The 26,747-nt window shown below is 42.6% G+C and overlaps 1 protein-coding gene across 1 annotated transcript in view; it reads left to right on the plus strand.

Annotated features, from left to right (window-relative positions):
- The window catches only part of OBSCN (obscurin, cytoskeletal calmodulin and titin-interacting RhoGEF), a gene marked incomplete at its 5' end in the record, with an annotated part of 184,638 nt that overhangs the window by 85,054 nt on the left and 72,837 nt on the right, over positions 1–26,747 (plus strand). The window contains 21 exons of the mRNA XM_080579536.1: positions 128–391; positions 709–972; positions 1,265–1,528; positions 2,064–2,327; positions 3,774–4,037; positions 5,257–5,523; positions 5,901–6,164; positions 6,780–7,046; positions 8,069–8,335; positions 9,001–9,267; positions 10,081–10,347; positions 11,493–11,765; positions 12,322–12,588; positions 14,549–14,815; positions 15,384–15,653; positions 16,161–16,427; positions 17,409–17,675; positions 18,528–18,794; positions 19,491–19,763; positions 23,301–23,567; positions 25,603–25,875. Of these exons, the coding sequence (XP_080435662.1) occupies positions 128–391; positions 709–972; positions 1,265–1,528; positions 2,064–2,327; positions 3,774–4,037; positions 5,257–5,523; positions 5,901–6,164; positions 6,780–7,046; positions 8,069–8,335; positions 9,001–9,267; positions 10,081–10,347; positions 11,493–11,765; positions 12,322–12,588; positions 14,549–14,815; positions 15,384–15,653; positions 16,161–16,427; positions 17,409–17,675; positions 18,528–18,794; positions 19,491–19,763; positions 23,301–23,567; positions 25,603–25,875 (5,610 nt within the window). The remainder of the gene's footprint in view (positions 1–127; positions 392–708; positions 973–1,264; positions 1,529–2,063; positions 2,328–3,773; positions 4,038–5,256; positions 5,524–5,900; positions 6,165–6,779; positions 7,047–8,068; positions 8,336–9,000; positions 9,268–10,080; positions 10,348–11,492; positions 11,766–12,321; positions 12,589–14,548; positions 14,816–15,383; positions 15,654–16,160; positions 16,428–17,408; positions 17,676–18,527; positions 18,795–19,490; positions 19,764–23,300; positions 23,568–25,602; positions 25,876–26,747) is intronic.

Consider the following 26,747-nt stretch of genomic DNA (forward strand, 5'->3'; position numbering starts at 1 on the left):
CTTCTGTGCAATGGTTCTGATGTCAATAATGAGGCATGGACAGATAGTGGTAAACATCAGGTTAATTCTTATTTTCTGGTGGCCAAAAGTTGCATGTCATGAAAATGTTTGCTCCTTTGTTTCTCAGCCCTTCCGGCTCTCTTCAAAGAAGAGTTAAGAGATGAGGAAGCCACTGAGGGTGAAGTAGTCACTCTGCGCTGTGAGTTGACCAAGACTGCTCCAGTGGAATGGAAAAAGGGGCACAGAGTACTCAAACCTAGTGAGAAATACAAAATGAGGCAGAAGGATGCCACTGCAGAACTGGTGATCCATAACCTAGATGAGAGTGATGCTGGTGATTACACCTGTGTGTGTGGGGATAAGCAGTCCACAGCTTCCTTAGCAGTACACGGTAATAACCATTTTCATCTAGATGTCCTCATTTTCAAGCTTTTGATTTGATTATTATTTTTTCCCATGTCCATTGTTATCTCTGCATAGTTCTTGTCTGACATTGCATGTCATGGTAATTAATTTGTATTTTATGATCTAAGAGGAAAACCTACACCCCATACAAACTGGCTTTAGGACCTGATCCCTTATGAAATAGAGACCAGGCCCTAAGACATCTCCCCCCTGTTACTCTAGCTTTTCCCCATCACAGCTCTGCCCCTCATCCGGAGGCTGTGTTTGTGGCTCCTTTTTAACCTGCTGTCATTGCATCCTCAGCACTGCCTGCACGCATCAAGGAAGGCCTGAAGGATGAGGAAGTAACAGAAGGTCGAATGGCCACTCTGCGCTGCGAGCTGACCAAAGTTGCTCAGGCAGAGTGGAGAAAGGGAAGCACTTTGCTCAAAGCCAGCAACAAATACAAAATGAAACAGGAGGGCACAGTCGTGAAGCTGCTCGTCCATGACGTAGAACTGAAAGATGCTGGAGAATACACTTGTGTGTGTGGAGAACAGGAGACAACAGCTGCCTTGATAGTGAATGGTAAAAAAAACTATATCCGTATATCTGTACCATTGTGTATTTCTTTACCAGCTCATCGCTATTTGTTGTGTGTTCATCTCTAGCTGAATTTGTATTTATTTGTAAGCTGTCTTTAAGATCTGGTTGCACCCAGGCTACTTTTCCATCTGTTGGTTTATCTAATGTCCTAGGATTATGAGGAAAGGAACCTCTTTCCACACTAAAATGTTCTCTCTTTCTGTACCTCCTCATCTCCTCCATCACCTGTCTGACATGTCATTTTAATGTTCTCTGTCCATTTTGTGACCTTCAGCCCTGCCTGCACTTTTCAAAGACAAACTGAAGAACCTGCAGGCCATGGAAAGCCAAACAGCCACTCTGCGCTGTGCGCTGACCAAGGCTGCATCTGTGTCATGGAAGAAAGGAAACAAAATACTCAGAGCAAGTGAAAAATACATCATGCGGCAGGATGATGTCCTTGCTGAGCTGGAAATTCGTGAGCTAGATCTTCAGGATGCAGGAGATTACACCTGTGTGTGTGGAGACCAACACACCACTGCTTCTCTGACAGTGAATGGTAAATTCATCTTGCAGATGAGTGTCCATTATTTATTTCTTTGCAGCATCCTGCTGCTGTATGAAGTGTTCACCTCTCAGCTTTAGGCTTTTTCCTAGGGATTAATTTGCATTCAGAAAAGGAGAACTTTTTGTTCTGGCGTCTTAATTTTGTCTGATATACCTGAAAAGGGGGCTGAGGAAAGGACTATTTCATCTTACAGACAGATGGCTATGCTGCATATTTAAGGTCACACTGCCCAGGAAGTGATCCTGTTAGGCTGAGATGTTCTGCTCCCATGGAGGGTAACTGTGTCGTATGTTCTTTAAGTTGCATTTTGAATCCATCCTTTGACGTACTGTACTTTGACCTTTCAGCTAAGCACTTTTCTCTCTGTCACTGGTGGATTTAGTTTTCCAGGTCATTGTAGTGGTAAACCCAACAGCTGAAGTATCTGACTTGGACAGATTTAAACTTGAATTAATAGTTCATTATGCCAAGCACAAATGCAGAGGTCTTAGTTTAAATACATTGTCTATTGACTTTCCATTCCCAGCTCTGCCAGTGGTTTTCAAGGAAGAACTGAAAAATGAAGAAGTCTTGGAAGGAGCATCAGTTTCTCTGCGTTGTGAATTAAGCAAAGAAGCTCCAGTGCAGTGGAAAATAGGGTCCAAAGTGCTAAAAGCAAGTGACAAATATCAAATGAGTCAGCATGACACCACTGCTGAGTTGGTCATACGTGACCTAGATGTAAAAGATTCTGGAAATTACACCTGCGTTTGTGGTGACCAGAAGACAACAGCAACCTTAACAGTTCATGGTAAAAAGTCATTATTAACATTAATAAATAGCATTATAGATAGTCATCATTCTGAAATTCAGGTGTTTCTGCCATTGCTCAATAACTTGTGTTATTTTTTTTTTCTTTCTGAGAAAAAAATAGCTCAGGGAAAATTTTGGGGTTAAATTTGCTTCCCTTTGAAAGGAGAATGAGATTTTTCTTTCTGTTCAGGATCCCTTTTCTTATGTATTTACGTTTTCCAGCTCTTTTACCTCTGACCTCCACAGTTCACTTCAGCCAGCTTCAATCTTTTCCAAAACATGCAGACAGGGGTCTGTCAGGCACCCTGCTCTACAGCACTGCTCGGAGAAGTGAAGGATGGGGAAGCAGAAGGAGGAGAAGTCTTGGTGCTGTGTGACCTGGCCACCGCTGCTCCTGGGCAGTGGCAGGAAGGGTACCACATACTTTAAGGCATGCAGAAAGAGATAAGAGTTCAGAGCCAGTACCCCTGACCTAGGTTTGAAGGATGCAAGGGTCTGCACCTCTGTGTGTGGGGATCAGCAGAGTAAGGACTATTTTGACAGTTAGGGACTAAAAATAATAATAATAATAAACAAACAAACAAACAAAAAAACCCACAGCAACAGAGACAGGTTATCAGCAGTTATCCCCTTCTTTATCCTACTAGCTTCCAACAGACCAATACAGAAATACATCCTTGTGTTATGTTAATAATCTCATTGCCTGATATTATCCTCTCGTGTCCTTAATGAGTATAGTATCTATTTTAATGGACAAACAGCCGTTGTCTCTAAGGAACTTAATTGGTCACAGATCCAGTTCCGTCCCTCCAGCTTTTTCCAAAAACTCCTGACCCTTCACTGAGCTTTCCTGAATGATGGACTTTTCTGACATGTTCTGGAAGTACTCTCTGTGTACTGCACCGCTAACAGTAGTTGTGCATGAGGCACATTTGTGGGTAAATGTTAATAATTTTTTCCTGAATTTTTTTTCATTCTTTGGTTCCCAATTTTCAACATGGGAAATAGTGAGAACTTGAAATTCTCCACTTCTATATAATGGTCCTTCAAATTTCAATTTGAAATTAAAAGCAGTTTTCTTTTGAACTCTGGCTGCTTTCATGCAGATGGGGCTATAAGTTTTCGGTAAAAACAAAAGAGAAAATGACAACATCCTACTAGCCTCCAAATACTGCGCCCAGTAGCATTACTCGTGAGCACTTTTGACCCTTTCAGTATTGTTTTTTCACCATGACAAACAACAGTCAGGGAACTGATCACTTATGGTAAGGAAAACTTACTTACCCTGCCTGAAGAAGGCAGAGTTCCTGAACTAGGCTATAGCTAATGTTTAGAATAGGCTGAAAAAGAGAGGTGTAAAGGGAAATAATCCCAAGTATGGAAAAGAAATTAGGATTTCAGTTCTGGTTTTCTGATGACCGTTTGTCCGTGTTGCATCCTTCAGCTCTGCCACCACTCTTTAAGGAAGAGCTAAAGAACAAGGAAGCAGAAGAAGGTGGAGATGTCACCCTGCACTGCGAGCTCACCAAGGCTGCTCCAGTGGAGTGGCAGAAGGACCAGAGGGTTCTCAAAATGAGCAAGAAATACAAAATGAGGCAGGAAGGGACCCGGGCAGAGCTGGTGATACATGAAATAGCTGAGGAAGATGCAGGAGACTACACCTGTGTGTGCGGAGAGCACCAGACTACAGCTGTCTTAACAGTAAAGGGTAAAACTATCCTGACCCCTTATTTCCTAACTAGAAATGTCTATCCTCTGCTGGCAGGTGTTCGATTTTCCATGTCAGTTTGTTCAACCTTATCAGTTGAAGTTCCACTTATTTGAAATAGTATTGCCTGTCTTTGGTGACCTTTGATTAGAAAATACCACTCTCTATTCTTCTGTGCCATCCTTTTGTCTTTTCCTTTCCTCAAACATAAACCTGCTTTCCTTTCATCTTTCCCTTCTGGTATTCCTTTCTTAGCATGTAAAATCACTATTCTTTTATCTTTCCTTTCCTGTCTTTGTTTCCCAAAACACAATTCTGCTTTTTCTTTCCCTTTCCTTTCTGGCATTCTCAATGCCTAGCATTTGAATGTAGGGTATAATAAGCAGTATCCAGAATAAGTCTGTGTTAGTTATTTCTTCTGTGCTGAGGTATGTTTACATTGGGTTTTGTGCCCATAACAGCTGTCCTAATGCACAGAGATAGGTTAGCACTGCGAGTCTGGTTTTCTAGGTAGGATGTTTTAATTTAGCTTCACGACTGTGGGGTGAGTCATTAAATTTAAGATCTGAGATATCCAACCTTCTGTCCAACAGGTGGAATATCCTGTTATCTCACCTAGTTAATAGAAGGACATATGTGAAGTTCACATAATTAATTTCAGGGTCATAACTTGCAGTGGTTACTAGAATTAAGCAAATGGGGAAAGTATACTCTGAGGCAGGAGTACAGGCTTGGGATTCAGCATTTGGAGATTTTCTGTGGGTTCAAGGGGCATCTGTGAGCCCTGGCTGAATCTTTTCAAGGGCACCTCAAGGGATAAGGAACAATGATGAGGAAGGAGTTGTGCCAACACTCAGAGCTCAGTGGAACTGCTCTTTGAGAAGGAAAAGACATTACAAAGGCCTGAATTTTGTGAAAGTCAGTATCACATGCGTGAAATAAGGAGCTCACAGATGATGCTCTTGGTTCTTCTTATATGGAAACTGGTAGAAAGCAGGTGTAAATCTCTTGATGACATTGCAATTATGCTAGTAGGAAGCCAGCACAAACCAAAAGGATTAAGGTATATATTCCCCCTAGGATGTTTTCCTTTCTCTTTCCTCTCTTTGTTGCTGATGCTGTGCCTCTCCATAACCTTCACCGTACCCTGTCACTTTGTGCTCCCACCCGCCCCAGGAGATATCCTCAGTTTGTAATACATTTTACCTGCATCCTTCAGCTGTGCCTCCATTTTTCCAAGAAGAACTGACCAACAAGGAAGCAGCAGAAGGTGGAACGGCCACTTTGCACTGTGAGCTCAGCAAGGCATCTGCCCCTGTCCAGTGGAAGAAGGGCCATCGCATCCTCACCTCAGGCAACAAGTACAGCATGAGCCAGGAAGGCTGTGTCGTGAAGCTGGTAGTTCATGATTTAGACTTGAATGACGCTGGAGATTATACCTGTGTGTGTGGAGATGAGACCACTACAGCTGCCATAACAGTGCATGGTAAAGTAATCCTTGAGACTAAGGTTCTCCAGACCTTAGACCTACCCGAGTCTCTATTGCTGTGGTCTCTTCCGATTCCCTTTCTGTTTGCTTGGGCTTTTGTGTTCCTTTGGAGGTAGCTTATGTGCTTCTTCCTACTGTTGGAATAGGGCAAATAGTTGCTTGTTGGTATTTGTATTTGTCCTCCTCAGCTGTGCTGGTTCTTCTTGCTGTCCTTGCCCTGATGCAGTGTCCAGGGAAGCTGGGGGAGATTTTCCCGTTGTGTTCCACTAACCTGGATCAGGGCTCAGTAATGCACCATGCATCCTTTCCCAATGGACTTCAGTGTTTTTTTTAGGAATATTCACGCCCTATGTGGTAATTCTTTTACTCTCCAGCACTGCCTCCAGAATTCAAAACAGACCTGAAGGACCTAGAAGCTGAAGAAAGTGGGACAGCTACGCTGCACTGTGAGCTGACTAAACCTGCAGTGGTGGAGTGGAAGAAAGGGCAGGAGGTGCTCAAAGAAAGCAGCAAATATAAAATGAGACATGATGGTGCTGTTGCAAAGCTGATTATCCATGAGCTGGATGTGGAGGACACTGGAGATTATACATGTGTGTGTGGAGATCAGCAGACAACAGCCACTTTGACAGTCAATGGTAAAACAATCACCCCATATATACATAAATATATATAAAAATATCTTTTTTCCTGGATATAAAACTGTGTGTTAGTGTCACTTGGCTCTAAGAGAAAACTTGGCTATGATTCATAAGGAAGGTGTGTAATAGCATGGTCCATACAGCTTGATAGAGTGAACAGGTAGAAAATGGGAATTGCTGTGCAGAGCTAAATACATTTTCTCAGTCTCTTACTTTCAGGGTAATTGTAATCTCTCTCCTGCAAGTGGCCTGCCCTAAGAGGGAATCTGAACTATTAAAAATCCTGCTGGTTTTCAGGACACATCTTCAGCAATCAGAAAAACGTGTTGGCTACTTTTATAGTAGGGAAAATGTTCTGCTATTTTTCAATCACAGATTGGATTAAGTTAGTATACCCTTTGTGGCAAATGTAACTTCTTGAAATCAATTTCTTCTTGTTCTGCAGATATTCCTATTACCTCCTATGGGGAAATAGCTTTGTACTTTAAATCTACAGCTTTGAGATTCAGAGCCATCTGCACATAAGCTCTTTTGGTGTTTCCATTTTCTTTCTACTTTCTCTTTCCCAAACCCCAACTGCAGTATGTTCCAAGTTATGTTTCTATTTTATAGCCCTACCAGCACTTTTTAAACAAGAGCTTCAGAATACCGAGGCAGAAGAAGGTGGTATGGCAACACTGAGGTGTGAGCTTACCAAACCCAAGGCTCCAGTGGAGTGGAGGAGAGGCGATATCACTCTCTACCCTGGTTTGAAATACGAAATGAAGCAGCAGGGCTCCACTGCTGAACTGGTCATTTATGACTTAGAACTGGATGATTCAGGAGAGTACACCTGCGACTCTGGACATCAGCAGACAACAGCTGCAGTAACTGTACATGGTAGGCGGAGTACTGATCTCAACAGAGATGAAGTGAAAGAAGCATCTCTTAGTATTCTCTATGGATATTTATTTGTTTTGCTGCTGGTCCATGCCGTCTGACCCTTGGTCAGGGTAGAAAGGTTTTGCTTGCAGTATCTGGAGTGATTAATCATCATCAAAGCAATTTAAATGTGTCACGATGTCAAAATGTGATGAACCTTCCTGCCCTATGAGTGCAGGAAGTGTGGTCGCATGTGGGGTTTTAGGAAATGGATAACAGAAGATAGGCTAGGCAGCCTGATCCTTTTGGGTTGTTGATTGCTTCACTAGGCATGAGAGATGCATAACTGGGAATAATGCCTGATTGGGATGATAAGGGATGCAACAACTGGTGGACAAATATTTTTTGTAACGTGAATGTGCTGTATTATTACTTGAGGCTTTCAGCCTCAGATATAAACTTTGAGTGCAAACACCTGCATCCACATCTGTTTTCCTCAGCCCCTTCTACCAACCTGAGCAAGATATAGCCTGAAATCTGTACTTCTTCCATTTATCACTTTAATGTCATCTCTTAAGGCACTGCCTCTTCTTGCATTTTGAATGCTAACTTAATCTTTTATATGTTGGTAGAAGTTTTATTTGGGGTGTGTTGGGTAGGAAGGAATACTCTTAGCTCAATATTGCAAACTCAGAGACTTATATTGAGGAACAAGGGTTCAAGTAGGAGAGAGCACGTCCCACTGTGTCCTGGTGGTCTTTGACTAAAGCATCCCTAGCTGGCACAGAGAGATGTCCACAGGAAAGTCCGACTACTTCAGGCGGCACACCAGGACGTTCTGGGGACCACTCTTTTTTTTCTAACTTCACCGTCTGTCCTCAGATCTTGGTTCATATAATGCTTCAAGAAAGATGCTACCAAGAACGAGAGCAGCAGGATTGTGGAATCATTAGAACAGGCTGTTTCTGCAGAATGATGGTAGGACTGGATCCTTTTTGGGCTCTAACACTCTTAAAACACTTTCCTCTCAAATTTTGCAGCACTACCTGTCACATTTAAGCAACCCCTTCAAAATAAGGAATCAGAGGAAGGAAGTACAGCTACTTTCTGCTGTGAGCTATCAAAACCCAGTGCTGCAGTGGAATGGAGGAAAGGAGGAGTGGTGCTGCAGCCCAGCCAGAAGTATGAAATGAGACAAAGGGAATGCCTGGTAGAGCTCTTAATACATAATCTCAAATTAGAAGATACAGGAGAATACAGCTGTGATACTGGGGATCAGGAAACAAATGCATCTTTAAATGTAAAAGGTATGTGGCATGAGCTGACTCAAAAAGCAGTAGATTTCATCTAACACAAGGCAACATTTTGAATGTGATTATTCTGAACTACATATTCTTTTTTCTTTATAAATATTTTCATTTTCAAGAATGGAAAAGAACGATGCTTTATTCTTAACAGTGCTGTATTTAAGTCTTGGGCTCTAAGAAGAAATACTTTCTAGCTTTACAGCTGGAGAGAAATTAAAGAAAGAATAATGCTTTAGCATAACTTCTGGATATTTCACATGATATGTGATTTAAGTATTTCAAAAAAAGATTTTCTTGCAAATCCTGGAATGAGACTGACGACGACCTTCCTGATCTGTCAAGGCTGTCCACAGAGTTTTCAACTGTTTTACACCTGAGATCTTTGCAAGTTCAACTGAAGAATAAATCCAAGAGTTCAACCCTGGGAAGGATTTGAGTCAAGGAGCAAAGGAAAGAAATGTTATAAGTGCAGATGGCTGCTTTTGATGCAGAAAGATCTGCTACTAGCTCCAGGCAAATTAGAAAACATGGATCCTGCCTAGGAATCTAGCACTTGCAAAGAACAGTATCTTGTTCCCCCAAGTATCCAGCTATCTGTGCTGTCCAGGACTTAACTCTGGCTTGAATAAAAGCTTCTATTCTTTGTTGTCTTCTTTTTCCTTTAGCCCTACCAGTTCTTTTCAAAAGGGAGCTTAAGGACAAGGAGGTTGAAGAAGGAGCTGCAGTGAAATTCCAGTGTGAGCTGACAAAGGAAAATGCGACTGTGGAGTGGAGGAAAGGCACCATGGAGCTCTTCTCATGCGCCAAATATGAAATTAAATTAAGTGGTTGCACAGCTGAACTTGTGATCCATAATGTAGAACCAGAAGATGCCTCCGATTATACATGTGATACAGGAGACCAGCAGAGCACAGCAGTCCTCCGAGTGAATGGTTAGCATTGCATCAAAGTGGAACAGAAGTTCAGAGGGATTTGTGGAACTGTGTAGATGGTATTCTGTTATTTGTTGGTGAATCAGGCCCCCCAAAAGTAAGATAAAGAGGAAAGGTTTAGGAGGTGCCCAGTCATAAACCAAAATACAGAAAAGATGATCATATGGGACAGGATTTGTAGAATGGCTATTTAAGCCTGTAAAGCACAGTGCATTGGTCCATTCCTTGGATAATGGCAAAACTCTGCATCATGGGGGTGTTGAAATTCTAATAGATCTTTATTTCTGGCACTTAGCATTTATTGCTTGTTCACTTGGATCAATATCTAATTGTAGGGCATTTACTAAAAGCATTTTAAAACACCTACTGCTTTCAATTTTTGTAATGTCCTTCCATGAAGATCCTGAGAACACCATGTTTAAATAAACCAGGAGTAATGTCTGTGATTAATTGTCATCTGTGAAGTGTTTGTGGTTGTCTCTGACTGTTAGGTGGAACTTGTGGCTTTGATCTAAGCCACAGCATTTCAAACTCTATCCTGTGGGCTGGATCTGACCCAGGAAGCAGCTCCTGCCTCAGTTGTGAGTCCTTTGCTTGCTTTATATTCAATTTTCTGATCTTCTCCTTGTCTGGATATATAGAATTTACAAAAGAAAGAAAAAGAAGTTGTTATAAGAATCATATAACCACATAATGCAAATTTATTCTGCAGCTTCAGACCCTGGGTGACTTGTGCTGAGTTTTCCAGACCTGGGCATTCATTTGTACATTGAAGTCAATGTTCATGTGTTAATTGTCTTTTGCACTTTGCAGCCATCAAGCCCCAGCTGAGGCAGCAGCTGAAGAATGAAGAAGTGGAAGTGGGAGGAACAGCCAAGCTGCGCTGTGAGCTTTCCATAAGCAAAGCAGAAGTGGAGTGGAGGAAAGACGGAGTCCTGCTTCAGTCGAGTTCCAAGTATGAAATGTGGCAGCACGGCACCCTCCGTGAGCTGCGTGTTCACCACTTGGAGCCCAGTGATGCTGGCGAATATTCCTGCAAGGCTGGAGATGAGACGACCTCTGCAAAACTGACTGTGAAAGGCAAGAGATGTTTCCTGGGGCAGGGGGATTTTCACTTTAAGTTACTAAGGTTTTACAACATAGTTGATCCTATTGTGATAAATGCACACAGAGTGCAGGAAGGGCATCATGAAGTAGTGTAAAATGCTATGGTGTAAGAATGTACAGAAGCAAAGATTCACTTGGTGGGCAGGAGAAGATAAAATTTTTGATTCAGGGCTTGAAATATTTGCTTGATATCTTGTGCATGTGAATGAACAGATGGTTCATCCATCCTTAGCTCCCAGTCACATGGCAGCTGCCCTAATGTTATTGCAAACAGAGCTTGCATTCAGGTTGGACCACTAGTTTGGAACAACCACCCTACAGGCTCGTCCGTATTATAGATACTCTGCCTGCTATGCCCAGCTGCACCATTTTTCATGCAGAGTGACCTCAGTTGTATAAATACGTACTGTGTTTGCTCAGATGGAGACTGGGCTGCTTCTCCTTCAGTATTCTCCATCTGGTTCAGGGTACAGCTTTTGCCTATTGCAGGCTGTCTTCGTGATCCCTGCACATCTCTGCAGGTGCCCAGCTGTCCTAGAAGCAGGACTCAAGAAAACCAAAGCACAAATGTCCTGTGCTCCCACTAATCCAGTAAGCCGTGCTGAGAGCACCATGCCATCCACATACCCAGCCAGTTTGAAGCACCAGCAGAGAGTATTTCTGTTTGCAAAAAGGTAGCAGAGGGATCACTTTTTAATGTTATTCTGTGAAGATATCTAAGTGCAAATGTAACAAATTTCAAAATCCTGCATTTGGAATCTGGCATTCAAGCCTTATTCACCCAATTACAGTATCAAACGTAATTACAAAAATCAATATGCAGTGCATCTCTGAGACAGAGCAAGCAATAAAAGCACTAACAGAGATACTGGCCATATTGCCACATACACTGACAGCAGTCAAACAGCAGAGTTTGAAAGGTAATTTAAGAGGCTGTGATATCTTTGTCCTTGGAGGTATTTAGAGCTCAGCTGGACAAGGCTCTGAGCAATCTGCTGTGAGCTGGCTCTGATTGGACCAGATGAGTGCCAGATGTCCCCTCCAACCCATATTATTCTGTGATTCTGTGATTTGATCCATGTTTTTCCTGTGTTGACTACTGACTGGGCTGTTTGCAGAGCCTGACGTGACCATTGTGAGTGGCCTAAAGGACATGGTGGTATTCGAAGGGGATGATGTCACCTTTCAGTGCCAGGTTTCTCATGAGAATGCAAGGGATGTTGAATGGAAGCTACAGGATGTTGCTCTGCAAAATAATGAAATGAATGAGATCTCAGTGGAAAAGGGAAAGATCCATAAGCTGACGTTAAGGAAGGTGACAGACCAGGACATTGGCACTATCGCTTTCCGAGTGGGACCACACGTGTCTACAGCAGAGCTCACAGTAAAAGGTAAGGAGCCCTGTGATGTGCTGAAGAAACAAGATTGGTGAGAACAGGTGACGTTTTGTTTTTGTGTATGCTAATAGGAAATGTAAGGCCATTGTTCACTTCTTGTTAGTTCATGTTAGTAGGGTGCTTGTTCTTCAGAGTGCACATGATGCACTAATGTGCTTTCATGTGGTGCAACCACTATGGATCCAAAGTGGAGAAACCACCAGTTCTGGGGTCCTGAAACTGTGTTTCTTTCTCTAAACACTGTTTTCCAGAAATTCTCGGTCAAACGTTCTTCTCCTTTCCTTTTTGAAACTGTTGGTCTGGTCAAAGTCTCTATTCCACCTGAACTGACCAAAACATCTCTAAAGTTTGTGATTAGTGCTTCCAGTAACTTCACAAAATATTTCTGAGTGTGTTTCATCAGAAATCCATTCACTTGTTTTAATGTCCCAGAATATTGCACAGAAGTTAAAGTATATTTTAACACTTTACTGTTCAGCTGTAGGTTTACAACTGTAGAGAAACAAAATAAAAATGACTGTAAGTTCCTTTACTGCATTTGTAATTTCAGTGCCACCTCCAGTCTTTAAGGAGAAATTACAGAGCACAGAATTGCAGGAAGAAGAAACTGCCACCTTCCACTGTGAGGTCTCCCAGCCTAATGTTGCAGTGCAGTGGAAGAAGGGTGCCCAGGTGATTTCCCCAAGCTCCAAATATGAAATCAGGCAAGAGGGAACAATCCATACTTTAAAGATTTATCACTTAAAACCAGAAGACTCGGGTAAATACACCTGTGATAATGGAAATGAGCAAACGACGGCCACTTTAACTGTTAAAGGTAGGTTGTTTTGTTTTAAGATGAGAAGCTTCTTCCACTTTCTTGGCTGAGTATTTGTGAGAAGGCTGTACTGTCCTTGACTTCAGATCTGCTTTACTGACATAAAGCATCTGAGTCCTTTTGCTTTCTGAAGTCCAGTAGTTCCAAGCATAGTAACTGCTTCCACAGTTCTAGACCCAAGGTCTTCCTTTTTGTCACTCAGAAAAACAAGGCCGGAAATAAAATTAGCGTGACACCATTCTGATTCTCAGGCATCTCTGTCCTTTGAGCTGTGTTCCCACCTGGACAAATGGTGCTCAAGAATCAAAGTGCTCATACTTACCTGGGCACTCAATTCCAGGTGAAAAGCAGGGCACCTAAATATGGTTAGTGCCTAAGGTCTTAAAAATAGGTGTAAAGTGCCACTATGTCCATTTAAAAAAAAAAAGAAAAAAAAAAAAAGAAAAAAAAAAGAAAAAAAAATCCACCCTGCTACAAACACAGTATTAATGGGACTTTTTGTGAGATAGAAGATCAGCTGAAATAAAAAGGAGACTGGAAGTTCTTGTGAAATGTCATCTTTTGAAATATTCCTTGAGGACATGTTTCCCATGAAGGGCATGCATTTAATCACACTAAATTCAGAATCCAGTGATGCCAGAATATCTGTACTGTAAGCACGTCCTCTGATGGTGGCTGGCCTTTGTGTCTGTGTGTGTGGTCCCAGCCATTCCAGCACTCTTTGAAAGAAACCTCCAAAATCAGGAAGCTGAGGAAGGTTCTACAGTCACCCTTCATGCTGAGCTCTCCAAACACAATGCACCAGTGAGGGGGAAAAAAGGGTCAGTCTTACTCCAGGCCAGCAACAAGTATGAGATAAAGCAAATGTGCTCTGCTGTGAAGTTATTCATGATTTACAGCTGAAGGATGCTGGAGACTACATCTGTGACTCTGGCGATGAGCGAACTATGGCATCCTTGGTAGTGAGAGGTGAAAAAAGCTGTCACTTCACCTTTTAGGGAGCTCTAGGTTAGTTTAGATATTCCATATGAAAGATTCAGGGACACTATGGCAGGAAGTCTGTTTCTTTTTTTGTGGTAAGGGTTCTCACTCAACGGTAATCGAGTCTAACAGACTAGGTCTCCACAAAGCTTTTCTGTCAAGACATTATTTCTCCGCACTCCATATTTCTTTCTTGGCTCCAAAGAGGCATAGGGCTGGAGGAGTTAGCTGCACAGTGGGATGCCTTCACTTCAAATGCCACTGTACAAAAACCTTGACTCAAGCTATTGTCCATCTGTCCCACAGAATACACCATCCACTCCTATGTCACCTGCAAGCACCTTGTCATCTTTCTCTTCTACATACATCTGCCACCCAGTTCCTATAAATGCACTTCTACAACCCCATTTCCTTCCCTTATTAATCCCATTTCAGCGTTATCTGTGGAGCCACCACGGTTCTTCTAGACAACTAGACTTGAGAAACAAAAGTTCTACACATGGCACATTTTAAATCAACCTACCAAAACCCTGTCTTGACCCATCAGTTACATTTCAGTGCAGAGACATCCAACTTTCATTCCTCTTCTGGGTCCAGCTTTCAAATGAGAAGCATTGTAGAATGATATTTTTCTGTGCACCCTCATAAATACCTGGGAACTTAGATATCAAGCACAGGATTTTGAGTTGTGGCTTTGGTGTACCCATTTGGAGTTACATGCCCTTAGATGCTCAGGAGTCCATATCTGTGACCACTCCTGTGTAAAGTGGAACATACTTCCAGAGGTTGTCAGGGTGTGCAGTGCCCAGTGATTCTTGAGTGTTTAGTACTCCTGGAAATCCAACATTCTCTCTCATTCCTAGTTTGGTTTTTAAAGTTTTAATCAAGTTTGGAATGGTCCTGCAATTTCACTAAATGCAAGACTTAGTGACACAGTCATCAATGAAGCAAGCTTTTCCTCTGATTTCTCTTGGTTTAGCTTTACCAGTAATCTTCACGCAACCACTCCAGAACCAGCAAGCTGAAGAAGGTGGCACCGTCACTTTGCGTTGTGAAATCTCAAAACCAAATGCCACTGTGCAGTGGAAGAAGGCTGGGACAGTGCTGCGACCAAGTGACAAGTACAAGATGCGCCAGTCTGGGTCTGTGGCTGAGCTAACGATTTGCAACTTGCGTGAAGCTGATGCTGGGGAATACATGTGCGATACAGGGGACCAGCAAACCACCGCAGTTGTGCACGTGAAAGGTAGGGCTTCACGTGGGAAAAATGTGATACGGAGATCGTTGCTATGGCTGTGGCACACAATTAAGTAATTTGACAGCTAGACATTGTCCTGTGCCCAGAGGGATTTCAGAGATAAGGGTGATTTCAAAGGCATCAGAACTGCAGCAGTTATTTCTAGAGAATCAGAAATGGGTCTTTAGTCAATGGTTTAATGTTTAATGTCTTTAGTCAATGGTTTAATGTTAACGTCACCTACTAAAATCTGTTGACAATGTTTCCACAATACATATATTGCATATAAATGTTTCTATTATTTAAATACACAATATAGTATAACATGTATACTTTTTAGACTATCATATATATGTGCATAATACATATGCACACATACGTGCATACATAATGCATCTGTAAGACTAACACATCACACTATGCATACCCATGCATGTAGTGTTTCGTGCCTTGTGGCCATCAGTTCTTTCAAATAATACAGTACTGTCAAGAATGAGCATAACAAAATGTTTAACCTAGGAAAATAGGAGGCATCACTTGAAAGTAGATATCAAACTCTGTTGACCTTTCCATAAAGAACCAGCAGCAACCATAGTGGAGATGCTGAAGGACGTCACTTCATATGAAGGAGAAGATGCAGTGTTTGAATGCAGGCTGTCACGGGAAACAACTCAGGATGCTCAGTGGTTCCTGGGAGATGTTCCCTTGCAATCCAACGAAATGAATGAGATCAGAGTCCAAGGGACACGTCACACTTTGATCCTGAAAAAGGTGACACTAGAAGACTGTGGGCCTGTCAGTTTCAAAGTCGGGCAGCATACCTCAGAAGCGCAGCTAACAGTCCAAGGTGAGCAGCTTCCTAGGAAGAAGGGTTTAGGAGCTACTGGTAAGCACTGCCGATATTGCCTTAGCTTCTGGTGGTGTGTATATGGGAGCAGGGGTCTCTGGAAATCTCGGGAGATTCAGCTAACCTAATTTAGGCATTTAGAGTTAGACATGCACATCTGAGCTAGTCATTTTAGACCTTTTAACAGCCTGTAGAGTGAAGCAGACATCCTCTGAGAACCACCCAATTTATCCTAAACCAAGCATCTAATTTATGTCAGAATCAATGCTGAAGAATGTCAAGAATATTCTCTGAATTAATTTCCCACTTAAGATGTTTTCAGATATTTGCCAGATATATAACCTTTCATTAATTTCTATAGAATGATTTTGAAAGGTTGGCCGTCAATACTTATCTTGTTTGTTGCCCTTTTATCATGTTCAAAATACAACTCTGGGCACTCAGTTCTGATCTGGGGCAGTGCTGGATTCCCCATTTGCAGCAGTGTCTGTACCGTCTTCCCCACAGTTCCTCCAGTCACCTTTGTAAAGGTCCTCCAAAATTTGGAGCTGCAGGAGGGCAGCACGGCTCACCTGTGTTGTGAGGTGTCCCAGCCCGACATCTCGGTGGAGTGGAAGAAAGGCGCGTCTGTGATCCACTCCAGCCAGAAGTGCAGCATCAAGCGGGAGGGGAACGTGCACACGCTGGTCATTCACGATTTGAACCGTGAGGACTCGGGAGAATACAGCTGCCACACGGCTGATGGGAAGACCACGGCCAGGCTGGAAGTTAAAGGTATGATTTTCTCTTTGCTCAGCAGTTGCAAGACCACAGTTGGAGGAGTACATTCGCTTTCTTGGAGCTCCCCAGTACAAGAAAGACACTGAGGTGCTGGAGCAAGTGCAGCAGGGGGACTGGAGAGCATGAAGTAGGAACAGAGGGAATGGCCTCAAGTTGCGCCAGGGGAGGTTCAGGTTGGAAATGAGGAGACATTTCTGCTCAGAAAGAGCAGTCAGGCATTGGGCCGGGTTGCCCAGGGAGGTGGTGGCGTCACCGTCCCTGGGGGTGTCCAAGGAAAGGTTGGACCTGGCACTTAGGGATATGATTTAGTGGGGTGGTATTGGTAGGAGGGAGGTGGTTGTACCAGATGATCTTGAAGGTCTTTTACAACCCTAATAATTCTCTGATTTTAAGTATAAGGAAAGGGAGGGGCAGCTGGCTTTGTTCAGCTTGATGAAAAGCAGAGAAGGTTGAGGGGGGACCTCATGGCTGTCTGCAACTACCTAATGGAGGTCTACAGAGAAGAGAGAGACAGAGTCCTTGGGGTGCCCAGCAAACAGATGAGGGGCAACAAGTACAAGCTGCATTAAAAGAAATTTGGATTTCTTTTGATTAGGAAGGTAAGGAAAAAAAAAAAAACAAGCAGCCTTTCACAATGAAGGGGTGCTCATTTTCTGGACTTCAAAAATGAGTATTGAAGTTAGGTGGGAATTCTTTGAAAAAAAAAAGAAAGTTTAGGATATGGGGAAAGAAATGCAGCTCCTGTAGAACTGATTTTTTTTCCTACTGGTTAACTGCTCTCCCTCCTCCTCCACCTCCTCTGTCTGGTTTAGAACTAGACAACCCCCTTCAGGTAAACACAGCCAGAATTGTGCATGAACTTCATGAATGGCATTACCATTCCAGTTCTTACCGTACTTTAAAAAACAAAACATTTCTCTATTTTCTATTTTTGTTTTGCCTGTTTGTTCCCTTTCCACCATTCTCCCTTTCAAGCCCTACCTGTGCTTTTCAAACACTGGCTGAAAAACGAGGAGGTGGAGGAAGGGCGCACAGCCGTGCTGCACTGTGAGTTGACGAAGCCCAGCGCACCCGTGGAGTGGAGGAAAGGAAATACCGTGCTGCACTCGAGCGACAAGTACGAGATCCGGCAAGAGGGGACACGTGTTGAGCTCTTCATCTACGATGCTGAGGCTCAGGATGCTGGGGATTACACGTGCGACTCAGGGGATCAACAGACCACTGCGTCACTGCAAGTCAAAGGTAGGAGAAGCCTTGCCTGATGTCAGAGAAGTTACAGCTGTGGCTGCCCTCCGTAGGTTTCAAATGGAAGTTTAGTCACTGAATTGCTCTGTATCTATGACTTTCAACTATAGGAAGGGGTTTGATCCTCAGTCTGCTCTTTAAAGAAGAATATAGTGTCTTCTAAACCCAATCCTCAGTTGCAGTTTTGATCTCACTGTGGAAGTTGAGAGCAAAACTGCAGCTGCTGTGAATGGAGAGTACATACAGGAGAAAAAAACTTGCTTGCTGACAGTCCTGGCAATAAGAGACAGGAATATTTCACCTATACCTAAACCAGGCCCATTTTAAATGAAGCCAGTATGGCTATTTGTGCCTGAGCAGCCCAAGATCTGTGGCTCTTTGTCTTTTTCTAGTGGCTATGCTACAGGATTTTATAGTTCTATTCATTTTATACTGAATGCTGTGTATTTTAACTCAGACAACAAGATCTTGCTTCTAGATCCTGAGCTTAGCCCCCATAACCAGCATTTTGCTCAGTGCGTGGTTTCAGTGATTCAACGTTCAAATTGGTGTCGCTGGCAATTTTGTACCTCTAATTGTTTACATTGAAAATTGTGGTTATGCGCACATGAAGCCCCTTATACAGCCCATGACCTCTGCCAATCCTTTACGGGGCAGCAGTGTTCAACTTCACACCAGCAGCCCCATGAGTGTCTGCTGTGGCACAACTCAAACGCCCCGCTCTGGGCTTGGCATTCCCAACTGGCAAATTGCGGTTCAGAAAGACGGGGAATGCCAAGCTGGAGAAAGGAACATGCAAGTCACTCACCCCTGACCACCGTTACTATTGTGGATGCTTCTCCACTGTAGTACTACCCGTGCTGTTTAATGAAGAACTGAAAAATGTGGAGTCCGAAGAAGGGGGAACAGCTGTCTTGCACTGTGAGATCTCCAAGCCAGACGCCCCAGTTGAGTGGAGAAAAGGAGGGGTCATCATTCAGCCCAGTGACAAGTATGAGATGAAGCTGAAAGGCAGCATTGCCGAGCTGATCATCCATGGCGTGGAGCCTGAGGACTGCGGGGATTATACCTGCAGCACTGGATACGAGATCACCACAGGTTCTGTATACGTGCAAGGTAAGATGAAACTTGGGAATGCTCTTATTTTGCTGCCTGAATTTCTTACAAAAATCTTTGGCAGTAACTGCCCAAACTTGTCACAGACGCAAACGGTTGGAACTCCATTCATTTCTTCCCTGATTTCAGTGAAGATATAAACATTTACATTCAGGCTGGGGTTGGATTAATGTGTATAAAATAAAGTAATTCGAGGTAGTGACTGTACTGTGCACCAGAGGAGGCGGTGGTACTGCTTAAAAACATTTCCTTGGAGGAACTGTTATAAAAAATAGTGAAATTCTCATTATTATTCATTATGGCTTCTATCATTGTTGATACTTGTATAACTTTTTTACTGTACTAAAAATAAATATCCTTTTTAACTCTTAAGCTACCTGTCTGCCTTGCACTGCATACAAATGTCAGTGCGGATGGCTACAACACACAGGACAGCCAGGAACTAGTAATGGAATGGTGTCCTTTCAGTGAAACAGTTTTTGCAGACACACACTGCCTTGCAAGTGGGTGATGGATAGAAGGCATTTCTCAATCCCTTAAAGAAAATTTAAGCTCTTTTTTTTTCCCAGAACAGCATTGCAAGTTCAATTCTCCTGGACAACTTGCACTACTGCCTAGGTTAGTTCTACAGGAAGGAACTTGTGTATGTTTATGCTTGTGTTTTCCTTTGGCACCTTCTCTTGCTCTGTTATACAGAAGAAGAAGCAGTCATAGTTTCTGGTTTAAAGAACACAGACGTCTTTGTGGGTGAGTCGGCCACGTTCACCTGCGAGCTTTCACACCCGGGCGTGAAGAACGTACAGTGGTGGCTCGACGGATCTCCCCTTCACAACAACTTTGTGACTGAAATCTCTGAGCAGGATGGGATAATCCACACTTTAACCCTAAATGATGTGGCGTGCCACGACTCAGGCACTGTCACCTTCAGAGCTGGGTCTCTTATATCTTCTGCTAAATTATTAGTCAAAGGTATTTAGTTGTTAGATAGACAAAGATGGCCACCTCTGGAACTGCTCAGTGCACTAGCGCTTCTGCCTTCCTGGCTACCCTTACTAAATCTCTCCACAATTCTTCTGTGGCATGATAATCCTGCAGCTCTCCACTTCTGCAAGTCACCCACGCTCACTCCAGAAGTCTTGTAGGTACAAGCACGTCAACTTTTTTCAACTTTTTGAATGGTTCATGCGAAGAAGGGCTACTGCTTTCACTGGACTTCTCAATGGAACTGAACATACATAGGAGAAGAAAGTGCTTTCACCACTGTGGTAGTGCCTGATTTTTTATCCCTCTTCAACATGTTTTTATAATACCACAGAAAATTGTGTGGTTGAAAATTCACAGAATTGATCACTGTGCTGCTCCATAGCCTTGTTACTGGTACTGAGCTCAGCATATTCCTGAGACAAGACCTTGTGCATATATGCTGATGGCTTCAGAGCTCACTCTGGAAACCAAATGGTAGATGACGTTGCAGTAACCCAGTAAAAAAGTAGGCCTCATTTGTTGATTGCCAGAATACTAATGGTCATCATTGTACTACCAAAACCTTGTCTGTTGAATGAATATTTTTCTCATTTGGTAAGGGTAGCCACAAACTGCAAATAACACTGAGCTCCAGACCTCATGGTAAAGCAAGCTGCTTCCCATCCAGCCCATTTATAGCCATTGGGAAAAGCTGTTATTTATCAGACAAAAGTAACAGTTATTCCTTGCTTGGAAAAGGGATTTTTATATATAAATATATATGATATATTGATATGAAGGGTTAAGCATTGTATATTAAAATCTACCCCCAAGCTATTCACCATAACACAATCGATCCACAATATGAAATTGAGTCAGGGATTGATGTCTCCTTCTCTATCTAATGTGTCCCTTGTACATTCAGAAAATGTAACTCTATGCAGAGATAAAATACCAAATAATTTTTACTAATATCAGAATCATGCAACATCGAGGCAACGTGTAAAACCCACAAACCCCATGTCTGTGTGTATGACTTTTAAGTTTCATATTTCCCGAGACAGAATTTGGTTCCAAGCTCTCTAGGCAAAGAATTCTACTGGGCATAAAGCATAAACTAAAAATAAATGCACCATGAGGTATTCTACTCAGCCAGATAAAGGGCTCCTGAGAAGTTTCCTGAAATTTCACAGAATCACAGAATCGTTGATATTGGGACCTCTGGAGATCATCTTATCCAACCCCACAACTCATGCTACTACACATGTGTGTGGATATTTTGTGCTTCCATTAAGGCAAGATGTGAACATGAATCACGGTAGTATATGACTATCATTGGATTAGGATGAGAGAAGTATTTAAAAAAACGCCCCAATTACACTGTGCTCAGGAACACTTGATTTAGCAGGAAAGTAAAAACTAGTAAAATTCTAACTGTGCTTGTACTAAAAGCCACTTTCCTGCACTTTATTTTGGCCAGAGATTTAGAAATAGATCTTTCTTCAAATTAGGCATATTTCAGTCTATCTTTCTATCCATGGTTTGTTCTTCATCAAGGAACAAGTTGTCTTTCAGTTCCATATGCCCCATTCTCGTGATGTAAAGCATGCTTATAACTGGAGATATTTTATAATAAGTGAGATCTTAGGACAGGTTCTTCAGCCTTCACAGTATCACTGCCCTAGAACTGCATTCATTCAATGGCCCAGCATGACGACACCTTCATATAGGGGAAGGTAGAAAATGGGACAAGTTTGAAAGAGCTGCAGCCTTCTGACCCCCTTGGGCAGAGTGAGAATTACAGACCCCAGTGCAACTCTTTGGCTCCTAAGGCCCAAGGAGCTTCCTGCTGCTCTGCAAGGGCAAATAGGGCCACCAAGATCTTATCCCAGCAGTGGGACAGTGTGATGGGGCAGTGGAACCAGGACACCTTCCTTCTCCAAGACCACAGGTGACATTTGCTGCGAGGAGCACGTCTGCATCTTATGAACTGGGGTGGTAGTGTACACCCCTGGTTGCAAAGATACCTTCTTGCTTCTTCAGTCCTGGTGTAGCAAAACATCTTCAGGATCTGCCATTGATCTTCCTCTCCATAAACACACAGACAAGACACACAGAGTGGTAGAGGGAGACTTAGAGAGCAGAAGCAAGACTTGCAACAAGTTTCTAAGAGACATAAGTAAAACTATCTCAGCTTCCCAAGGTCTGCCAGTAACATCCCAAGTCCTCCACCCAATGCACCAGTTTCAAGAGGAACATTCCAGGCAGAGATCCAGTGTAGTTTTTTCTAGCCAGTTTGTGAACAGAACTATTTGAAATTTAAGGGTGTTTATTAGCTTTCTCTGACTGCCATCTTTTTATGTCCCATTGTAGTATCAGTAGCCCTACCAAGACTTTAAGGAGCTGATGTGGTTCTGCTGAGAAGGATACTGCAGAGACACTTCACTTTTCAGACTCCACTGAGATTTTTCTTTTCAGCATATATATTGCAGTTGTATGCAGGTGGTCCAATTTGACATCTCAGGAGACACTCCTGGGCTGCTTTGGAAGCTCACAGTATTTTGAGGTTAGATGTATTTACTGTCCTGAAGCTGCCTTTCAAGAAGCAGAAATAGTCTTTTAAAAGAAAGACACCGATTGTTTAAAACAACCTCATGGATCTCACCATCTTCAGAGGAGCTGCCTATCCAGCTGCTCTCAGCATTTTGGGGGCTCTCAATTTGAGACTGCAGTGGTTGGCAGGTGAGAGTTCAACAGGTTCACGCAGCTGAGTTTCTAGATCACCTACTGTAAAGGAAATAGCGTATTATTTTTACCCAAATTATGTCTCTTCTACAGAGGAACACACAGCTAATCAAAATACAGAGTACCTCTCTCCTGTGAAGTGCCCTTTTTAATTACAACTGACCTGGAACTTTGCTCCCCATACTTCCAAAGACATCTGACACATAGCCATCACCAGCACAGGACAGGAATGAATATCTGCATTTGAGCATTGCATTTCTTTTCAATGAGTGGTTGCTGTCTGCTCATACAGAAGGAGCCTCCTGTAGCTCGTGGCATTTTTTCGTGGCTGTGAGGTTGCACATCACAAGGAAGCACCCTCAGCATCCCATCCACTGCACTCCTGTCTCACACCTGCACTCCTGGCACGTTCTGGGAAGCAGAAGTGGTTCGCGCTCCCTGCTTCCTAGTCTAGATGGTGTCAACCGTGCTGGGAGGAAAACTAAGCCTGGGGAAACTCCCAGCAGATGCTCTGTACAGAGGTTCATATTCAGAGCTATTAAAGTGCTGGCCTTAATTGTCGGTGGCCCATGCTCCAGCATGATAGTTGTATTATAATGTGCCAGTTTTGCTTCGGTCCTGCTTGATGCTGATACAAACACAGACTAAACTGCTAATGCCCAGTGTGCCCGGCCAGCTTCCTGCTTGCACTTTCACTCTGCTTGCTTCCCATGGGCTCTGTGCTTGACAAAAGTCTCTAAGTTGCTGTTTCCAAGAGGATGCACTAATGCATGTCCTTCCTGACGTGTTGGTTGACAGATCCAACCATTGAAGTGGTCAGTCCCATGCAGGACATAACTGTTGATGAAGATGGCACAGCAGAGTTCATATGCCAATACTCTAGGCCAGTGCACGCCATATGGAAGAAAAATGATCAGGAAATACATGCAGATGGGCAGCGAGTGATTATCGATCATGACTGGAATGTAAGCATGCTAATAATTAAACCTACGGTACCAGAAGACAGTGGCATCTATTCTTGTGAAGCTGAAGGCACTAAAGTGATGGCTGCACTTGAAGTTCAAGGTGAGGTCTTCCAGCCAAAGAGGAAGACTATCATGGCTTCCCAATAAGAGGTGGAAAAATCATGGCAGCATCTCGCAATAAGTGACACGTTAGAACCCACTCTTTGGTGTTCACTCCAGTGCTGATAATGATGCTAAAAGTAGTTGGGAGTTAATGGGAATTGAATATGAAGCTGCAGCATTTCGTTGGAGCTTAGTTCTAATTACTGCTCACTCATTACACCACTTACGCATCACACCTCTTCTACAAGGAACCGGATTTGGCTGCAACATCAGCGCAATGGGATGTGTCCTGCTGAGTTATTGTGGACTCCCAGACATAATGTTGGCCCAAAGCAATAATAAGAATACTTTTTGCTGTTACAGAATGATTTTTACATGCAGTATGCTCTAAAACTAGTAGCTAATAGAAGGTGTGAAATTTCTTTTTATGGCTAAGCTGAGCTATCATGTTGTTTTACCTGCTTCAAATACCAATTGGTTGGGAAATACCTTCTCATTTGTAATCAGCATTTGTAAGGGAAATTTGTCCTAAGAATCAGCAAACAACAAGGTTAATAATAGGTTTATGATTTTCTGTTTATGTCTCTTAATCTTTTTTTCTGCTGTTTGCATATGGGATTCGTGTTTTCAGTCACCGGGTGAATTAGTTCAATCAGCAAGGACAGGGGTTCTGATTTGATTTCTGAATTGTCAAGTTTTGTTAGGCAAAATTATGCCTTTTGCCTAATCAGAGCTGTGAGTATAGAACAGCAGCGTATTATTAACTGTAGTATTTGCTACATTGATAAGCACTTTCCATTTTAGGGATTTAAAAATATATTAATGAATATAATCTAAAAACATCCCAGAGGAGGTAGAGGTAGGACCTACAATTACCTGCTTCTCATAGTTGGAGAAAGTAGTACTCCAAAAATACACACAGGAACAGCTTGGCTCTATCCTAACAAAATTATACTTTCTCCACGGATTTACCAAACCGTAATTGTCCTCCATAAGTATGAATACCATAAAATATAGACCTGTTTTAGTTACTCGTGCATTTTTTTTAATTAAGTAATTTGGCATTATTTTTTACTTTGTTTAGAACAATTCTATGTAATAACTATAGAGATCCTAACCAGGAATGTCTCAGGTCATTGGTTTATATTATGGATCATAATTGATATGACTATATATATGACCATTGTATGGTATCTGTGTAAACTGTATATGCCTAACTGTGGGTTCCCACTGCTGTGCATATAATTCGTCCATTTAGTTGGTCTAACAGAAATTATATTTTCAAGCACCATCCCATGCTTAATTTTGCATCAGGCTGGCTGCTTATGTGCAAATACCAACCAATGCATGCAGTGACTGTGCAGGCAAATGGAGTGTGTAGGTATGGGCATGTTTCTGAGCACACATATAACCACACATGCATGAGAAAATAAAGCTAATATATTATCACAGAGCCTTTATAATAATTCACAGATTTGCTATTCAAAATATTGTTAATTTAGATTTTAATTCTTTGCGTGTTTCCTAGAAGCAGACTTGCAAAACATGTTAACTCCAATGACAGTCACTATAGCTTTGCCAGCTGTAATATCCTCTCATGCTTGCTTTGCATGACAGACAGAAAGGTTGCATTGTGAGCTGCCAGTTGGTTCACATCTTCCCAGCTCTGGTGATAATCTTACCGCCTGGGAGATCTGGGGGAACGGTGCCTGTTGTGGGACAAAAGGACACCGACATTTTTTCTTTATTTGCCAAAACAGAAGTTGGGCTTCTGGAGGAAGTTTAAATAAAATGCTAGAGGTCCCAGGTTCATCATTATTTTTAAACCATCTCACCGGTTAAAATGTTTTTAAATATAGTATTGTGTTACAGCCTGGTTGGAAATAACAGCTAAGCCTTCAAGCACACTTTATCACATCCCCGCGCTTTCCATCAGCTTTTCAGGAGTGGGAGTCATCCGGTGCTCCGAGGCTTGTTGATGCTCAGCTGTGCATAGCAGCCCACTAATGCCCTTGGGTTTCCTTCCTTGCTAGCCAAGAACAGCATTGTCCAGGGCCTGGAGAATGTGGAAGCAGTGGAAGGAGGAGAAGCCCTGTTTGAATGCTACCTTTCCAAGCCCGAGTGCTGCGATTACAACTGGCTGATTGACGACGAGCCTGCCAAAACTACAGAAAACACTGAGATGGTTTACTTTGAAAATGGGCGCAGGCATCTGCTGCTCCTGAAGAACCTGACTCTCCAGGACAGCTGCAGGGTGACTTTCACGTGCAGCGACGCCGTGACCTCAGCCTTCCTGACGGTGAAAGGTAACCGAAACAAGTGTTGCATGGGGAGGCTTAAACTTCTGGTTGGACAGGGCAAATGAACCAGGAACGTATTACGAAGGGCAGAGAGGAAAAGGCATAAGCTGCTTTCTTTTTATGTGACTTTTCTTCCCACACAATAAATGGATGATATTTTTAAAATGTCCTTTTTTTTTTTTCCTTTCTCTGTATGCCATGACATGGATATAAGCAGCATCAGCTGGCAGTTAACAGCAAATGACTGTCTTACAATTGTCATTTTTCTGCTGAGTTGAATTGTGTTTGTATTTAAATCAGAGCTTCAGAGATGAGTTATATCAGCAACAATATTATCTCTGTATCCTAGTATTTTATGCTATTACACTGAGACCCCAGGGGATCAGAATCCCTTTCAGAGAATCACAGAATCATCTAGGTTGGAAGAGACCTCCAAGATCATCTAGTCCAACCTCTGACCTAACACTAACAAGTCCTCCACAGCATGGTTTCTTCTTGCCACGTGTCCTGTCAGTGGTAAGATGCTCTGGGAGGGTACAAAATGTCATGTAAGGTGCCAGGTGTAGTCTTATCAGGCTGTAGTTGCTCAATCCATTCATTCCAGCTAATTGTGAGGAACCACCTGATTTCTTTACAATTCTTAACAAAGCCAATTGTCTCTGCACTGCTGGCTTATGCATTTTCCACTTGCATCGAGGCATCGGGAGCATGAATCAGCTTGGGTAACTCTAAGCAAATCTGTGAATTCAGTAAATCCACTTGTCCTAGATTCCTGCTGTACTTTGTAGGGAATTGAGGTATGTTCACAGTGTAATTCAAACCTTCCGTGTGATGAGTCATGCCTTGCAAATACCGATATCACAGAGATACAGAATCCT

Source organism: Anser brachyrhynchus (assembly GCF_964034855.1).
Source record: "Anser brachyrhynchus genome assembly, chromosome: 2".
In the NCBI taxonomy this organism is placed as follows: Eukaryota; Metazoa; Chordata; class Aves; order Anseriformes; family Anatidae; genus Anser; species Anser brachyrhynchus.